The 16,088-nt window shown below is 54.9% G+C and overlaps 1 protein-coding gene across 4 annotated transcripts; it reads left to right on the forward strand.

Moving 5' to 3' along the window:
- Positions 1 to 23: 23 nt before the first annotated feature.
- PRPF31 (pre-mRNA processing factor 31) lies at positions 24 to 13,939 on the forward strand. Of its 4 annotated transcripts, none has more exons than XM_081030627.1 (14): positions 24 to 155; positions 2,496 to 2,680; positions 2,780 to 2,840; positions 4,881 to 4,964; positions 5,570 to 5,667; positions 6,658 to 6,764; positions 7,560 to 7,729; positions 9,294 to 9,451; positions 10,055 to 10,144; positions 11,734 to 11,861; positions 11,959 to 12,031; positions 12,627 to 12,755; positions 12,851 to 12,949; positions 13,104 to 13,939. In XM_081030627.1, the coding sequence occupies exons 2-14, from the start codon at positions 2,504 to 2,506 to the stop codon at positions 13,227 to 13,229; spliced, it is 1,500 nt and encodes a 499-aa protein (XP_080886753.1). In that variant the 5' UTR covers positions 24 to 155; positions 2,496 to 2,503; the 3' UTR covers positions 13,230 to 13,939. The 4 variants fall into 4 exon arrangements, with proteins under 4 accessions (XP_080886753.1, XP_080886754.1, XP_080886755.1 ...); XM_081030628.1 differs by having other exon boundaries at positions 146 to 187; XM_081030629.1 differs by having other exon boundaries at positions 149 to 260.
- Positions 13,940 to 16,088: the final 2,149 nt, after the last annotated feature.

Consider the following 16,088-nt stretch of genomic DNA (forward strand, 5'->3'; position numbering starts at 1 on the left):
TTGTTGTTCCAAACGCCGTCCGGAATAACCCGGAGCGGAGGCCAATCTGCGCGCAGCTTCGCCCTAACAGCGTCTGGAGGGTGCGACGTCATCAGTGAGCGTCGACCTGTGTCGGAAGCTAATTTACTAGAAACCGTCGTGCGAGGAGGGAAGTGGTGAGTGTGATGGAGACTCGGCGGGGCGGGAGGTTGGCTTCCTGGGTGTGGGGGGATGGACTGTGCGAGGACACAGGCAGGCCTTACTGGACTGATGACCCAAAGGTCCATGTGCTTTTGCAGTTTTAGGGCTTGGGGGATAAGGCAAGAGTGTAATGTTCTCTGCCCTCTTAGAACGTTTTGCCTGGGGAGACCGGCCTAATCAAGTAATTACTTAAATAATCGCAAGAGCGTGAAGCCCGTGGGATACCCACAGGGCGTGCGGGTGTGTCACCAGGAGTGGGTGCGTGGATCAGGGAGCTGGAACGTAAGATGAGAACTGAAGGCCGAGGAGGGGCTGAGCCACCAAACAGTGAGGGGAATAGGTTGGCAGGCGAAGGAAATGTGCGGCGCACTCGGGGCGAAGGGGATGGCGGCAGCGGCGGGCTGGGGTGAGGCGACGTCATTGCACGCCCTCCGCGCCAGCTGTCGTGCCGGGCACGCAGGCGAGGGAACGGTGAATCCAACGGGCGCAGTCCCTGTCCTCAGGACGTTTGGCGTAGTGGGGAGGACGGGCGTTAAACAAACTGTTGGAAGTTTAGAGACTCGTAAGTGCTGAGGCCAACCCAGAGGCCCATAGATATATAATAGGGTCTAGTTTGACAGTCAGGCAAGATCTGCAGTGCAAGAAACAATGTGTATGCCCCCACCTGAGGAATGAAAAAATAATATATTGGGAGACCTGGAGAAAGGAGGCCATAATGTGGCGGTATAAGAAATAAATAAAGTTGTTCATTCATTTATCAAATAGTTCTTGAGTGCATAGTATGTGCTAGACATTTTGCAAGACAGTGGGGATAGAGCAGTGAACAGACAGGTGTGGTCCGGGGTCTGCTTACAGTTCGGTGGGGGAACAGAGCAAAGAGGACGTGAAGACACTTGAGTCATACATGGGGAGAGGGCTATGTTCTTTAAAGACAGGAAGAGTTCCTCTTGGAGAAAGTGAGTAAGCGGAGTTTTAGAGAAAGGCATGTGTGAGGTGATAAAGGCCATTTACCAGGAAAGATGGGGTCTTATAAAGAGCAGTGGGTGTGAAGGGGACATTGTGTTTTAGGGAGAGCGGAGGAGATGAGGGGAGACTGATCTCATAGAGCCGGACACCCAGGGGTCTCACACCGGCATCCCCAGGGCCAAACCTGTCCTGCAGGCTCCTGTTTGGTCTAGCCCGTGCTGTGGTGGTTTGTTTGGTTGGTTCTTAATTTAAATTACCCATTTAAATAATAAAAAGAAACTTCAAACTGGAAGATTCCACGAAAAGATTCTGAATTTCTTACTCCTTTTGAAAAAATATTAGGAAACCTGGTAGCATGGTACCCACATTTCCACTGGCAAGGCATGTCTACAGCTGAGCACGACCTCACCTGTACACGGGGCTTGGGCGGGAGAGAACGAGAGGGCTCTTATTCTTTATAATAAGAGGGAATAGAAAAGGCTGAGAGGGAGACGGACACACAGGCAGCAGTCCTCTGATTCTCCAGGCGCCACTCCTTATTGCCCAGCCCTCAGCCTGCCTCGCTCACCTTTTCACCTATTTAGCCTATGAGCGTTGAAGTTTGCGGCCTCTGTTTTTATACTTCAGAGGAGGGTGATGTGGAAGGGGAAGGAATGAAGAAGGGGATTTGATTTGTGCAGAGAGGAGAGGGACAGAAAGAAGAAAATAATGCTTGTTAAAAAGAAAGGGGGAGGACAGAGTGATGGGGATTGTACTTTGTAGAGGAAGCACTTTCCTCTTTGTGGGACTCACAGAAAACACTGATATTTTTACAGCCCTTGGGGTAGATGAGACTGCTCGTGGCCAGAGGTGATCAGCCTGGGGACTCTAGACATATGAGGCCAGTCTGGTTGCGCTGATGGCTGAGGAGATCAGTAGTTTAGGAAATCTGTCACCCATTTGGGGCCCCAAAATTGGCGGTGGGGGCAGGCTCTGTTATAGGGAAAACAAATGAGAGGTTGCATCTAATCAAGGGGCGATGTAGCTTTTAAGCCTTAGCGAGGTGGTGGCATGTGTGGTGTGCTGTGTCTTGTCCAGTGACATGAGCTGGACAAGTGAGAGGGTAGCTGGTATGAGTTATGGCTGGACTTCATCTAGGTTCTGGGAGGTTTGTTCAGGGATTAATTCAGGAGGTGTTTATCGAGCATCTACTATTTGCCAGGCACAATTAGGAAGCTGCAGAGCAACAAATGAAAACAGCTGTCCTTGTGGAGCTTGTGTGCTAGTGTGTTGATGAGGAAAGCCCAGGGCCTTTTGCAGGGGCAGCCCCTCCGAGCAACGAGGGGAACCCTGCTTCCCCTCCCCCACAGGCCTCAGGATGTCTCTGGCAGACGAGCTCCTGGCTGACCTTGAGGAGGCGGCAGAAGAGGAGGAAGGAGGAAGCTATGGGGAAGAAGAAGAGGAGCCAGCGATTGAGGATGTGCAGGAGGAGACGCAGCTGGACCTTTCCGGAGATTCGGTGAAGAGCATCGCCAAGCTGTGGGATAGCAAGATGGTGAGTGGGCAGTAAGCAGAAGCTCCCAAGAGGGCTGGGCTGGGCAGTGGCTCTTCTTGAACAGTCCTGGGTGGTGACTCTCCTCTCCGGCCCCAACAGTTTGCTGAGATCATGATGAAGATTGAGGAGTATATCAGCAAGCAAGCCAAAGCTTCGGAAGGTACCTTCTCCCCTCCCACTTGCCCTCACTTACCCCACCTGCTCTCCAGCCAGTGCCTGGGCTCTTTATGCTGCCTGTGACTCCGTCTCCCTCTCAGCCTTTTCTGGTGCCCTCTTCTTCTCTTCCATCCCAACCCAGACCCCTTCTCCCCTAAAAAGATGTTACATTACAGCTGACACGCCATAGCTCTTGCTGTGTGCTCACCTAGGACTTTTCACTAGGTTTCCCAGACTTAAGTGCGTCACGTGACCAGTTACAGGGATTTTGCCATCTATAAACCACTCATCTTACCTACTTCACATTTTCTCTAAATTAATGTACTTTTTCCCTTAAATGTATCTCAGGAGGAAAGTTATTGCTACTGTAAATAGGAAACTGGTATCGTTTGGTAAATAAGGAACCATAAACATACACGATTATTAAAGCATCACTTAAAACCTCCTCTCACTGCCAACTTTGGGGAGCGCTGGGTTATCGCTTGACTATTCAGACCAGCTCTCAGAGGGTGATCCTGTTACACCCCCATTCTTCTTGTCAGGGTGGGGCTCTCATGGAATTTGGTGGCAGCAGGAAGCTACAGGAGGTTGTTGGGCACAGTCAGAGCAGAGTTTTGGAGAGACGCACTCTTTCCTTCCTTTCTTAAACATTTTTGAGTTACTCTGGGGCTGGGCGGAGCAGACAGGCCAGGTCCCAGGCAGTTATTGGTGGGCGGTGCCTGAGGGAGAGATGGAGCTGGAGGTACAAGAGTGGCCGGCTGACCCTGCCTCAGGTCAGGGAAGAACTGATACGTGGATTGGATGTTGAAGCACGAATGTGCACAGCAGGCCAACGGTGGGGGCACATGTGCCCAGGGAAAGAGAGCTATGCGTGCAGAGCCTCAGCTATGGGGGACGCTGAAGAAGGTTCCAGATCCTGTGGGGTTTCCAATGCCAGGCTGGGAACTTCTTGATCCAAGAGCCATGGGGAGCCATAAAAATGACCTTTCTTATGTCGGGACAGGCTCAGGGATTAAGTCAGACCCCATCACACCCGGTGTCTGGTGGGAAGGTAGACAGGAAACATCTCCAAAGCCGGTGGTACTCGTGTCTAATGGATGTGGCAGGAGTGCTGCGAGAGCAGAGGAGACATCTGGCCTTCCCGAGAGGCGAGAGGCGAGAGGCGAGGGGCGAGGGGCGAGGGAAGGGTTCTTCGGTGCCTTCTGAGTCTTAAGGACGTGGCGGCATTTGAGCGCCAGGGTTGAGAACACGGGCTCTGGAGTCAGATATCAGGTCTGCCATCTCCTGGCTCTGTGACATCAGGCCGCGTCTCTCCGTTTCTTAATTTAACACCTACCTCCCTGGATGGTGTGGATAAAATAAGTTAGAACAATGTCAGCCACTGTGACTATGGTTCTTGGTAATATTATCATTGTCACCATTATTAATATCATCGGCGATTATTAAAGCCCAAAGAGAGTTTTCCAGAAGCAGATATTAGGAAGGGACATACCAGAGAGAGGGAGCAGCATGTGCAGAGGCCCAGAGGAGTGAAGCAGCCCTGAGTGTCAGGGCACTGTCATCCGTCCCTTATGGCTAGAATGTGATAACAGGGTGGTGAGGAGGGGACGGGGCTGGAAGCTGAGTCCAGACCGCGGAGGCAGTGAGTGGGGTGATGTCTGTGGGGTGACTCCAGGTACCATTTTGGGCATGGGGTGGGGGGCGTACAGCCACAGGAAACAGACACAGTCCTTCTCCTTGCAAGGCCTTGGACGTCAGCCTGGGGAGTTTGGCTGTTAGCCCCAGGGACGTGGGGAGCCCTGGGAGCTGGTGCGGGCCTGCGCTCCCTCCTGGGAGGGTTCAGTTCTAGGATGAGATGGGGTCAAGTCTAGACTGGCCTGGAGGGAGAGAGACGGGAGGTTTGCAGACACACACATCCTCTCTCAGTTGACCCTTCAGCCCCTCCGACTCCTGTCCAGCCACATTGGCAGACTCCCTCAGCCGAGGGGCCCAGGAGGGTTGGCTGCTGGGGAGCACAGCCCACCAGGCTGTTTTTCACCCTCAGTGATGGGACCAGTGGAGGCAGCGCCTGAATACCGGGTCATTGTGGATGCCAACAACCTGACCGTGGAGATCGAGAACGAGCTGAGTGAGTAAGGGGGGGACAAGCCGAGATGACCCTGCCTGGTGTCCCCGAGGGGGGCATAGGCAGCGTTCCGGCCGCCTTTCCCCCTGGCCTTTCTCAAAATCCTGCCCTCAAACCCCGTCTGTTAGCCTGAGTCCAGGTTCAGCTGCTCTGACAATGGCTTAAATAACAAGGAAGTGTATTTTCCTCTCCTGTAAAAGTCCGGGTGAGCAGTCCAGGCTGGTGCCCTGATGTAAAAGCCTCTGGGGCCCACTCTCTTTGCATCTTGTTAATCAGCCACCTGTTTCATGGTACAAGGTGACTGCCCACCTCCAGCCATCACCTCCACATCCCCACCAGCAAAATGGGGGAGAGAAGAGGAGGGCACAATTTTCTTTTTTAAGGGGGTGACCTGGAAGTTGCACATATCACTTGTAGGTCAGAACTAACTCCTGTGGACTCATCCAGCAGTGAGGGATCCAGGAAATGTAGCCTTTGTGCTGGGTGTCCATGTGCCCAGCTAGGGCTCAGGGGAGTGGTTACTAAGGGAAGAAGGGGAACTGGATGTGGGGACAGCCAGCAGTCTGCTTGCCCCCTCGTCAGACTCCTCCCATCTTTGTCCACCTCAGACATCATCCATAAGTTCATCCGGGATAAGTACTCAAAGCGGTTCCCCGAACTGGAGTCACTGGTCCCCAACGCGCTAGATTACATCCGTACGGTCAAGGTGAGTGAGGGGAGGAGGGCTCGGGGAGAACAGGCTCCTCGACCCCACCAGTGTGAAGGGGAGGCAGAGTTCCACTCTTGACCCCGGCCTAGGGCAGAGGCTCCCCTCGCTCAGCTTTTGGCCTGAGATGGATGGGACCAAGGAGCAGGTGAATGAACTAGATGAGTGATGGTGAAGGTCCCAGCTGCCTCCCTTGCCGTCTCGGGTGTGGAGGTACTGGAGAGGGGTGACCGATGGCCTAGCTGCTGCCAGCTGCCCAGCGTGGGGGGTATGATGCCTGGAAAGGATGTTCTCAAGGCTCCTTCCCCAGGTAGAGGGGTGGAGCTTGCAGAGGCCCAGCAAGAAGGGAGGGAGCTGAGGGGTGCCCCACTGCCCCGCCAGCACTTGTCCAGCTGTGGCTGGGATCTGAAGGCTGATGAAGGGGCAGCCAGGCAGAGATTCAGGGGAAGAAGTGTTAAGTGCCAAGACCCCAAGACAGTAACAAGCCCTGGCGGGTTCAGGGAATGAAAAATTAGAAGTGGTGAGGCGAAGGTGAAGAGGTCAAATCACACCTGACCCCTAAGCCTGGGAGGGTCAGGTGCAAGTGAAGGCAGGGATACCAGCAAGGAAATCCCGTGTGCGTCCGGGAGGTAAGGGCAGCGGCTGGGGACGTCCATGTGAGAGGAGATGGGATCGGATTTACGCTCTGAGTCAACCGGGCAGCTGGCCTGTTAGGCAGCACTCGTCCCTGGGTGGCCAGTTGCTCCGGTCTGTTTCTCGATCAGCCAGCGCAGGGCAGATGGTGCTTCTGCTTTGAGCAGTGACATTCTCAGAGCTGGTAGGGGCAGGAGAATCGCTCTATGGACAAGACCCAAGTTTGCCCAGTGTCCCCAGACCTGCACACCTGGCGGGTGCAGAAACAAAAAAAGGTCTAGAGCCCGCCTGAGTGGCCTCACGTGTCCCCCGTGGCCTCCTAAGTGTGCATGCCGCCCCGTGGCCTTCTCACCACAGGAGCTGGGTAATAGCCTGGACAAGTGCAAGAACAATGAGAACCTGCAGCAGATCCTGACAAATGCCACCATCATGGTCGTCAGTGTTACTGCCTCCACCACCCAGGGGTACGTACTGTACTGAGCAGGGAGCAGGACTGCAGCCTGCCTCAGCTCCAGCTAAGCAGGCGATGATCTTGCGGTCCCAGTGGCACAGTTGTCAGTCTCATGAGGGAGGACAGTTCATTTCAATTCCACACGTGTTTAACGAGTGGCTCCAGCAAACCAGGCTCCGTGCTGGGCTCTGGGGTCCCCTGTCAGTGAGGAGCCAGCCTCCCACTCCAGGAGCCTGGAGTCTTGTGAGTTGAGGCAGAGGGTGAGTCCATAATCAGAAGTGACAGCAGGGACTTTGGGCTCCCTCATCGGCGTCTGGGCCATGCCTCAGAGAAGGAAGGAACGGTCTTGAAACCCCCGAGCAGAGTCCTGTGGGATGGAGACCTCCTGCAGGCTGTCATCTTGTTCACCAAACATGTTGACAGAGTGCCGGGCACTGTGCTGAGGACAGGATTACAGAACTTAGCAAAGTACAGGTGGCCCCATCCTCGGCGCTCCTGTCTGGGAGAACGAAGGTGCATGCACAGGTCAAAGGCCAGAGGGCAAATGTTGGATGCAGAGGGGGGGTGCCTACCAGAGTGGGTCTGATGGCTTTCTGGAGGAGGTGATCACGTGGCCTCGGCAGGCACCAAGCTCTCCAGGGGAACAAGCGAGCCCCTAGCTTGCCACTGCTGAGGGGCAGTTGTCCTGAAGCTGCACACGTGCGTGTGTGAACACACAGCTGGGAGGACAGGGGCTCCCACACTAGTCAGGCAGGGGAGCCAGGAGAGGCCGGGTTCTTCCCAGCCACATGTTCTCTCCACCTCGCAGACAGCAGCTGTCAGAGGAGGAGCTGGAGCGGCTGGAGGAGGCCTGTGACATGGCATTGGAGCTGAGTGCCTGCAAGCACCGCATCTACGAGTACGTGGAGTCACGCATGTCCTTCATCGCACCCAACCTGTCCATCATCGTCGGGGCATCCACAGCGGCCAAGATCATGGGTGAGCCAGGCCGGGCATGGGGCCTCAGTGTTCTCCACAAGAGGAGGCGCTGGTCCTGGCCTTGTGTTGGGACTGAGGGCAGGTCCCCTCCTTGGGAGCTCTCTGCAGTCTCAGGGTGCTCAGCCGTCGGGCTCCTGGCCCCTTCAACCAAGAAACACCTGCTGGGGAGTTTGGTACAGCAGCTGTTAGTTAGCTCAGGCGGTCACAAAGACTGCAGACGGGCAGCTTCAACAGCCCGGTCTTACCGTCCCTAGTCCTGGAGGCTGGAAGTCTGAGATCAAGGCGTCGGCAGGGCAGGTTTCTCCTGAGGCCTCTGTCCTTGGCGTGCAGATGGCCATCTTGTCCCTGTGTCCTCACATGGTCGTCCCTCTATGTGTGTCTGTGTCCTAACTCCTCTTCTGAGGACACTAGTCAGATGGGACTGGGCCCATCCTATGATGTTGTGTCATCTTATCATGTGTTTAAAGGCTCCATCTCCAGATAGGGTCCTATTCTGAGGCACTGTGGGGTGAGGTCTCCAACACAGGAAGTTTGGGGGTCTGGAGGCAGGTGTGTGCAGTCACAGGGTAGAAGGAAGCAGTGGTTTCAGGGCAGATGAACTCGAGTGTGGGTCCTGCTTCCCCCTCATTGACCTCACATTCTTGGGCAGGTGGCCACATGTGCCTCAGTTTCCCCAGTGGTGTGCTAGGTTCCTACAGCTGCTGTAACAAGTGGCCACAAACCAAGCGGCTTAAACAGCACGGTTTATTATCTCCTGGTTCTGGAAGTCAGGAGTCCTCTGCAGGCCTCGCTGGGCTAAGGTCAGGGTGTGGGCACAGCCGTGTTTCTTTCTGGAGGGTCAGGGAGGAACCCTTTCCCTGTGTTTTCCAGCTTCTCGCGTCCCTTGCCTCGTGGCCCCTTCATCCATCTTCAGTATCCTCTGTCGTACCTCTGGCTCTGCTACAGCCTTTCTCTTCCACTTTCATAGTACCCTGTGGTTACATTGAGCCTGGATCCTCCAGGATAATCGCCCATCTTGAGGTCATTAATTTAGTTGTGTCTGCCAAGTCTCTCTGGCCTGTAAAGGCACCAGACTGCAGGTTCTAGGTATTGCAATGAGCGTCTGTGGGGGTCCTCCTTCTGCTCCTGCACAGGTTACCACATTTGTGCTAGAGGCTTGTTTTAAGGATTCATTTGGTTGATGAGACAGTTTCCCTAATCATTAAAAGCACCCAGCAGTGGCCTGGCTCACAGACCCCATCAGAGGTAGGAGTATTTCCCGACAGCCCACATCCCCTCCCCGCACCTGCAAACGAGCTCGTGGGGACCCCCAGTGCTGCACACTAAGGCCCTGTGGTCCAACTCTGGGGTCGGGTTCCTGTTGGGCCATTTGTTTGCTAGCACCCTCAGAAAAGTTGCTTGACGTCTCTGAACCTCCTCCAACTATCCCCTCACATGCGACAGGCCCTCCCTGGCAGGGCCACCATGGGATCCAGCCAGACACTCACGTAAAGGCACACGGTGAGCCCCCAGACAAATGCCCCTGCCTCTTCTGACCCCTCTCGCACCCTCCCTCCTGCTGCAGGGGTGGCCGGCGGCCTGACCAACCTCTCCAAGATGCCTGCCTGCAACATCATGTTACTGGGCGCCCAGCGCAAGACGCTGTCCGGCTTCTCGTCTACCTCCGTGCTGCCCCACACCGGCTATATCTACCACAGCGACATCGTGCAGTCCCTGCCCCCGGTGAGCCTCAGCAGGTCCCCGTCAGTCACAACTGACAACAGTGCTCAGGAACCTGGGGGACAGGGTCGCATGGGTCTAAGAACAAGTTGACCGATGCCCTGTAACCCAAAGAACTCACCGTGAATCGCAAGGTTACGTCTGGCCAAGGCAACACCCTTAGAGCAGGCTAATTCTTCACTCCACACAGCTGCTGCTAACTAGTATTTTTATTATTAAGTGACACTTGTTGCTATGGGTTTTACATGTACCATCTTGCTGTTTCCCAAAACACAGGCCACCGCCCTTTCGTGGCGCATAACGTGGTTTTTAGTGACATACTGCATGTTTTCTGTTTTAGTCATAACAAACTGTCTTTTTGGTATTTGATAATCTATCTGTAGCAATTCCAGTAAGTTGTCTTTGTCTGTGCAAACAGGTTTAAGTTCTTTAAAAGTAGGAAACATCGATGATAGTTTGTCACCATCACACATATTACAGAGACACATGGCATAAGGTTGAAATGCTGACAGGCAGAAATTGAGCCTGTGGTGGCTCAAGCTTTGGGAATTCAGTGATCTCATTGATTCCTCGCTTTAACTCAGCCTCTCTTTTGCACTCTTCCAGGATCTCCGGCGGAAAGCCGCCCGACTGGTGGCTGCCAAGTGCACACTGGCAGCCCGTGTGGACAGTTTCCACGAGAGCACAGAGGGAAAGGTGAGGGTGTCTGTGCATGTGGACCTGTGGTCTGTCAGGGGGCTCACGGCACATGAGCCCCATCCTGGCAGGGCAGGTGGGCGTGTCCATCTGTGCCCCCTCACCCCCGCCCGCCCAGGTCAGCTTCCCGTCCCCCTGGTGTATCGTTTCCTGTTGGTGCTGCTCTAACAAAGGACCACGAACGCAATGGCTTAAAGCAACATGGGTTTATGATCACACAGTCCCATAGGCCAGAATCCAAAGTGGGCCTCCCTGGGTTAAAGTCAAGGTGTCAGCAGAGTCCATTCCTACTGGAGTCTCGAGGAGAGGGTCCATCCCTGGCCTTTTTCAGCTTCTAAGGGCCACCTGCATCCCTTGCCTCATGGCCCCTCCCTCGTCTTCAGAGCCAGCAGCACAGCGTTTCCCGCCTCTGCCTCTGTCCTCACATACGACTCCTTTTAAAGGCCTGGTGATGACCTTGGGCCCACACTGGTAGGTAGTCTTAATACTGCCCTCATCTCAAGATCCTTAAGTGGACACACCTGCAAAGTCCCTTTTGTTTTGTTAGGTGACATGTTCACAGTAACCAGAGATTCGGACGTGGACATCTTGGAGGTGGGGGGGCCATTACTTTACCTGCTGTACTGGGCTCTGTCCTCTCTGCCAGCACTGCTGTCATGCAGTAATTACTCCGGAGACCTGTGCTCCTTGGCAGACTTGCTCTGTGAGAGGAGAGACGCTCTCTCTCTGTGTGTTGTAGTCCAAGCACCCCACCTAGCACAGTGTTCAGGGCTTCCATCTCTGTCACCACTGGTCTGGAGGCTGGGGAGTCAGGGTGAACGGCACAGACAAAACCCTGCCTCTGTGGTATTGATATTCTGGTTGGGGCGCAGTAGCTGGTAAAGCTGTGGTATGTCCAGTGGTGCTTAGTAAATGCTAAGAAGAGAAATAAAGGGCATTGGATGACAAGAGATGCTGTCCTCAAGGAGGGCTTCTCTAGGAGGGGAGGGTTTCACGTAGACCTGAATAAAGTTAGCAAACGAGTCACCTGGATACTGGGAGAAGAGGGAGTGGGCAGTGCAAAGGCCCTGAGGCTGGAGCTCAGTGAGCCTGGGAGAGGAGGCTGGAGGGAAGGGCAGACCATGGGCCTTTGTGCCTGATAGGGAGCTCGGCTTCAGCAGAGGTGCTGAGAAGGGGCTGATTTGGGGTCTTTCTTGAAGAAGAGCCTCATGGGATTTGCGGGTAAAACAGTGGAGTGTAGGCTGACCGACTCCCGGCTGAGCAACTCCCGGGCCCCACTTGTGGAGGAGGTGGGGCAGGCAGGAGTTCTGTGTTTGAGAGGCTGATCATATCTGGGTCTCAAGGCGACAGCTGTTTGTGGGTGCAACCTTCAGAGGAGTCCAGGAGTCACAGGGTCGTGGGTGGAGCTTAACCCTGGAGAGCCAACAGCTGCCGAGATCCTCGAGATCCTCGGGGCCAGGTACAGGGTGGGCCCCAGGGCAGGCACTGCGAAGGAGGGACGCTCCACAGATGGATGGGCTGAGGGACAGGGGAGGCCCGACTCAGCCGCACAGAGCAGCTGCAGCAGCCCTCCCCCTGCACTCCCCCAGGTTGGCTACGAACTCAAGGATGAGATTGAGCGCAAGTTCGACAAGTGGCAGGAGCCCCCGCCTGTGAAGCAAGTGAAGCCACTGCCTGCGCCCCTCGATGGGCAGCGCAAGAAGCGAGGTGGCCGCAGGTGGGGCCCTGGGGACATGCGGGTGTGGCGGTGCGGGTGGGCAGGAAGGGAGGTGGCTTGCACTGACCCACCTGACTTCCGGTTGCCCCTGTCCCAGGTACCGCAAGATGAAGGAGCGGCTGGGGCTGACCGAGATCCGGAAGCAGGCCAACCGCATGAGCTTTGGGGAGGTCAGACCCCTAATGACCATCACTGTGGGATCCCAGGGTCCCCTCCCCACCTAGCCAGCCCCCTGCACATTCTTCCCTCCCCATCCTCTGGCCCTGCCCCCCTCAGACCCGGGCACCACCCCAGCATTCTCCCTATTTACTGGGCTGGGCTAGTCTCTTCCCCTCCGCATCCATCCAGCCCCAAAGGGATCTACTCAACCCTCAGCGCCAGGCCCTCCCCCTCGCCCTGAGGCTTCCTTATCCAGGTACTTCAGGCCTGCCCAGCTCGTCCCTTCCCGCGCCCTGCCTGACATGCCTTTCCCCGCACCTCGCCCCTACCAGTCTCATTATTCGAGCACCCTCCTGGTCCCACAAGAACCAGCTCAGAAGCTGTTTCATCAGTGAAATCTGTTCCAGTTCTTGATATCACACACACACATCCCCTCTCACCTGTCAGCTGGGGGAGCAGTAACCCCCTTGTGGGCCCCCACTGTCACCCAAGGCCTCAGCAAAGCTCACTGCACTTGGGGCCCAGAAGGTGCCTGAACAGGTGCCGACAGGACTGGCTGAGCTGATAAGGGGATGACTGACTCCAGAATGCCTTCCCCTCCCCCAGATCGAAGAGGACGCCTACCAGGAGGACCTGGGCTTCAGTCTGGGACACCTGGGCAAGTCGGGCAGCGGGCGCGTGCGGCAGACACAGGTGAACGAGGCCACCAAAGCCAGGATCTCCAAGACACTGCAGGTATGGCCAGGTCTGGGTGGGTTGGGGTGAGATGGACAAGCGTGGAACAGCCCTGTCCCAGCTGGGACTTCCGCTTCCCTCCCCTCCCCCCACAGCGGACCCTGCAGAAGCAGAGTGTAGTGTACGGCGGGAAGTCTACCATCCGAGACCGCTCCTCAGGGACTGCCTCCAGCGTGGCCTTCACCCCGCTCCAGGTACCTGCCCGGCCTGCCTGCTAGGGTCAGGAAAGCCCCTTCCCCTCCTGGGCTTACACTGTTTCGCCTGTTCACACGGGGTGGGGGTGGGGGGTGTTGTCAGGGGCCAGGTCGTCTCCCAATCCCCATCGTCTTGTCTCCCTTCCCTGCCCAGGGCCTGGAGATTGTGAACCCACAAGCAGCCGAGAAGAAGGTGGCCGAGGCCAATCAGAAATATTTCTCCAGCATGGCTGAGTTCCTTAAAGTCAAGGGCGAGAAGAGTGGCATCATGTCCACCTGAGGGGCAGTGCCCTGGGTGGCCCACTGAAGGGACACAGAGTCCCCGCGAGTCTGAAGGGGTCGGGGTCAGGGCTGGGAGGTTCCTGCAGGGAAAGCCACCCCACCACTGGCAGGCGCCCAGACTGTTCAGGGAGGTACGGAGGGAGGCCCAGCCCCCAGCACCAAGACTCCTGCCCCATTCCAGGGCGGTAGAGCCACTTTTCACCACACCTCATTTGTATTTTAACTGGGAGAGGAGACACTGTTGGGAAAACTGCAATTAAAAGGACATTTCTAGGCTCTGTCCCTGGAAGTAACTGTCAGATACCTGGATGCCTGGAGGAGTCAATTGCCGGGTGTGGAGACAGCATGGGTTCCACATGGAGGTGGGGGGACTCCAGGGCCCATCCCTTCCTTGTCAGGGTGTCCCAGGAAGAGGAACACCCTCTCCATCCCCAGACCCCTCAGGGAACATCAGTCATTTGACACCCAAGTGATGTGTCTGCTGACAGCCCCGGCTTTCAAGGCAGGCCGACCTGGGTGCTCATGAGCAAGTGGCTTCCACGCTCACCACAAGATTCCTGGGGGTGCTGAGCACTGGGCTGCTAACTGCACTGTTGTTATTTCCATCCAGTGTTTGCTGGGTGCTTCCCCTTGCTGTGCCAAACCCAACTCAGGTATAGCGCACTCACTGCTATAAATGCTCCTGGCAAATACACGAGAGGAGCCCCCAGCCTGTCTTGGGAAGTGGGTCCAGACAAGGCCTCCACTTTGGCTCAAAGGTGCAGGGTGAGGGGGTATGTGGAATACACAGGTGGGGAAAAGGCGGTCTGGCCGGGAAAGGGCTTAGGCAGTCCAGATACATGGCCTGAGACCTCGGTTACCCTGCAAGGGCCAATTCAGGGAGAGTGCTGCCCCCAGCCCCATCTGCCCTGTGACCCAATCTGGGCTTCACAGTGACACCAAGGAGAAGGCCTGGGTCCCTTACCCTTCCCAGTTACTGTGGGGCAGGAAGAAACTTGCCTCTACCCTCACAGTTCTTTCGGCTGGTCTAGTAATCAAGTAGACATGAGACATGGTAACAAGAACCAAACTTAACACATTATCTCTGATAATCTTTTACCGTGGGCGTGGCCCCTAATTCAATTTCCTCTAGATAGGGGAGGGAGAGAAGTTTCTCTTGAGTCTCGATTGATACCACTGAGGCACATACTGGAGTAGCTTGTTCTGAACCCCACATTACCCAGGAGGTAGGTGCACAGGCGGAAACCAGCCCTGCAGGAAGGTGATGCTGCCTGTTTGCCTATCTCCCACTCTCCAGCGCAGCCTTCTCCCTGCGTCTGGTCAGATCTCCTTTTGTCTGTTCCTCTGTGGGCTTCCCCTGTCCCCACTCAGGGCCCCATGTGTGTGTCTGGACCTCAGCCCAGGCCTCTGTCTCTGTACCTCAGGAGCCCTCTAAATCTGTCTCCAGTAGGACAGAGAGTCTGAACACCTGGGAGCTTCCTTCTAATGGCCAAATTACCTCAGGTCACATGACTATTTCTTCAGGTTTATCCCTGAGTCTAGATCAGCCCTGTGTAAAAGTGATAGCCTCAGTAGACCTCTGCTTAGGGGTCTGCCAGGGAAGGGCCCTCTGAGCACAGTTCCTCAGTATCCCCATCTCCCCTGGCCAGAGCGAATCTAATGGAGGACCTCAGGAAAGAATCTCACCTCTCCCTGCCATCCTGTGTACATTTATAACCAAGATCCTTGAAGTTTAATATGCTTCAGAATTATCTGGAAGGCTTGTTAGAACAGGGGCTGCTGGTCCCAGAGCTTCTGATTCCAAAACTGCATCTTGGGTGATGTTTATGCTGCTGGTCTGGGGACCACACTCTGAGAACCATCACTCTAGAAAATCCTATGTATCAGATTAGCTGAATGTTGGAATCATCTCAGGAGTTTTAAAAACTACTGCTATTTGGTTCCCATCCCCAGAAATAGTGATTTCATTGGTCTAAGTATCCGGATTTTTTTTTTTTAAGCCACACAGATGATTCTAATGTGCAGCCAAGTTTGAGAACCAGTGCTCTTGATTCTTACTACTCAAAGTGTGAACTGTGGACGCTCCGGTCACCTGGGAACTTGGGAGAAAAGCAGAATATGGGACTTCCTGGATCATAATTTGCATTTTCACCAACCTCCCAAGTGTTTCTAGAAAGTGAGAGGCACTGTCCTGTCCAGTGTCCATCCTTTGAATAGCAAAGCTCTAGATCAATAACTCTCAAGCTCTAATGAGCACAGGGAAGTTAGTAAAAGTACAGATCTCTGGGTTTCACTCCCCAGGTTTGTGTGGGCCTAAGAACATTGAACTTTTACAAGCATTTTCCCCTCCCTTGCCACACGCAATTCCTATCAGTTCGCACTTACATCCCCCTTGGATTTATCTGATTTTCCTCCACGTAGCTGGACAATGCTTCGAGGTTCATGGCCCAAGTTTCATGAAAGCACCGGTGCTTAGCAAGTCAACCACAAGTCATTCCTTGCATTCATTCATTCATTCATTCATTCATTCATTCATTCATTCAGCAAAGGGTTACTCTGCTTCCTGGGGATGCAAAATCCAGAGGGAGAAACTCAAATAATTATGAAAAAGATGGCAGACATGCAAAAGTCAGTCCGTAAGAACAGGGCTCACAGAGCACTCTGCAGGGGAGGTGAGGAGGGAAGTCCCCCCGCACTCCATCCCCACCCCCCGCGAAGACCATGGAGCTGGGATCTGAAAGACTAGGCATTAGGAGGTAACCGTGGGAAGGTAAGCGTAATCTCATGTGTACCTTCTGCAGCATCCTTAGGACACCGAGGAAATGGAGATGCAAAGGAGACTTGCTGTCCTACAGCT

This window comes from Rhinolophus hipposideros, assembly GCF_964194185.1.
Source record: "Rhinolophus hipposideros genome assembly, chromosome: 21".
NCBI lineage: Eukaryota > Metazoa > Chordata > Mammalia > Chiroptera > Rhinolophidae > Rhinolophus > Rhinolophus hipposideros.

What these genes read in the sequence shown, in the direction of transcription:
- PRPF31 (XM_081030627.1), top strand. Translation starts at nt 2,504, where the DNA reads ATGTCTCTGGCAGACGAGCTCCTGGCTGACCTTGAGGAGGCGGCAGAA. An exon ending in GCAAGCCAAAGCTTCGGAAG is followed by an intron (nt 2,841 to 4,880) that starts GTACCTTCTCCC and finishes TTTCACCCTCAG; the next exon opens with TGATGGGACCAGTGGAGGCA. An exon ending in ATTACATCCGTACGGTCAAG is followed by an intron (nt 5,668 to 6,657) that starts GTGAGTGAGGGG and finishes TTCTCACCACAG; the next exon opens with GAGCTGGGTAATAGCCTGGA.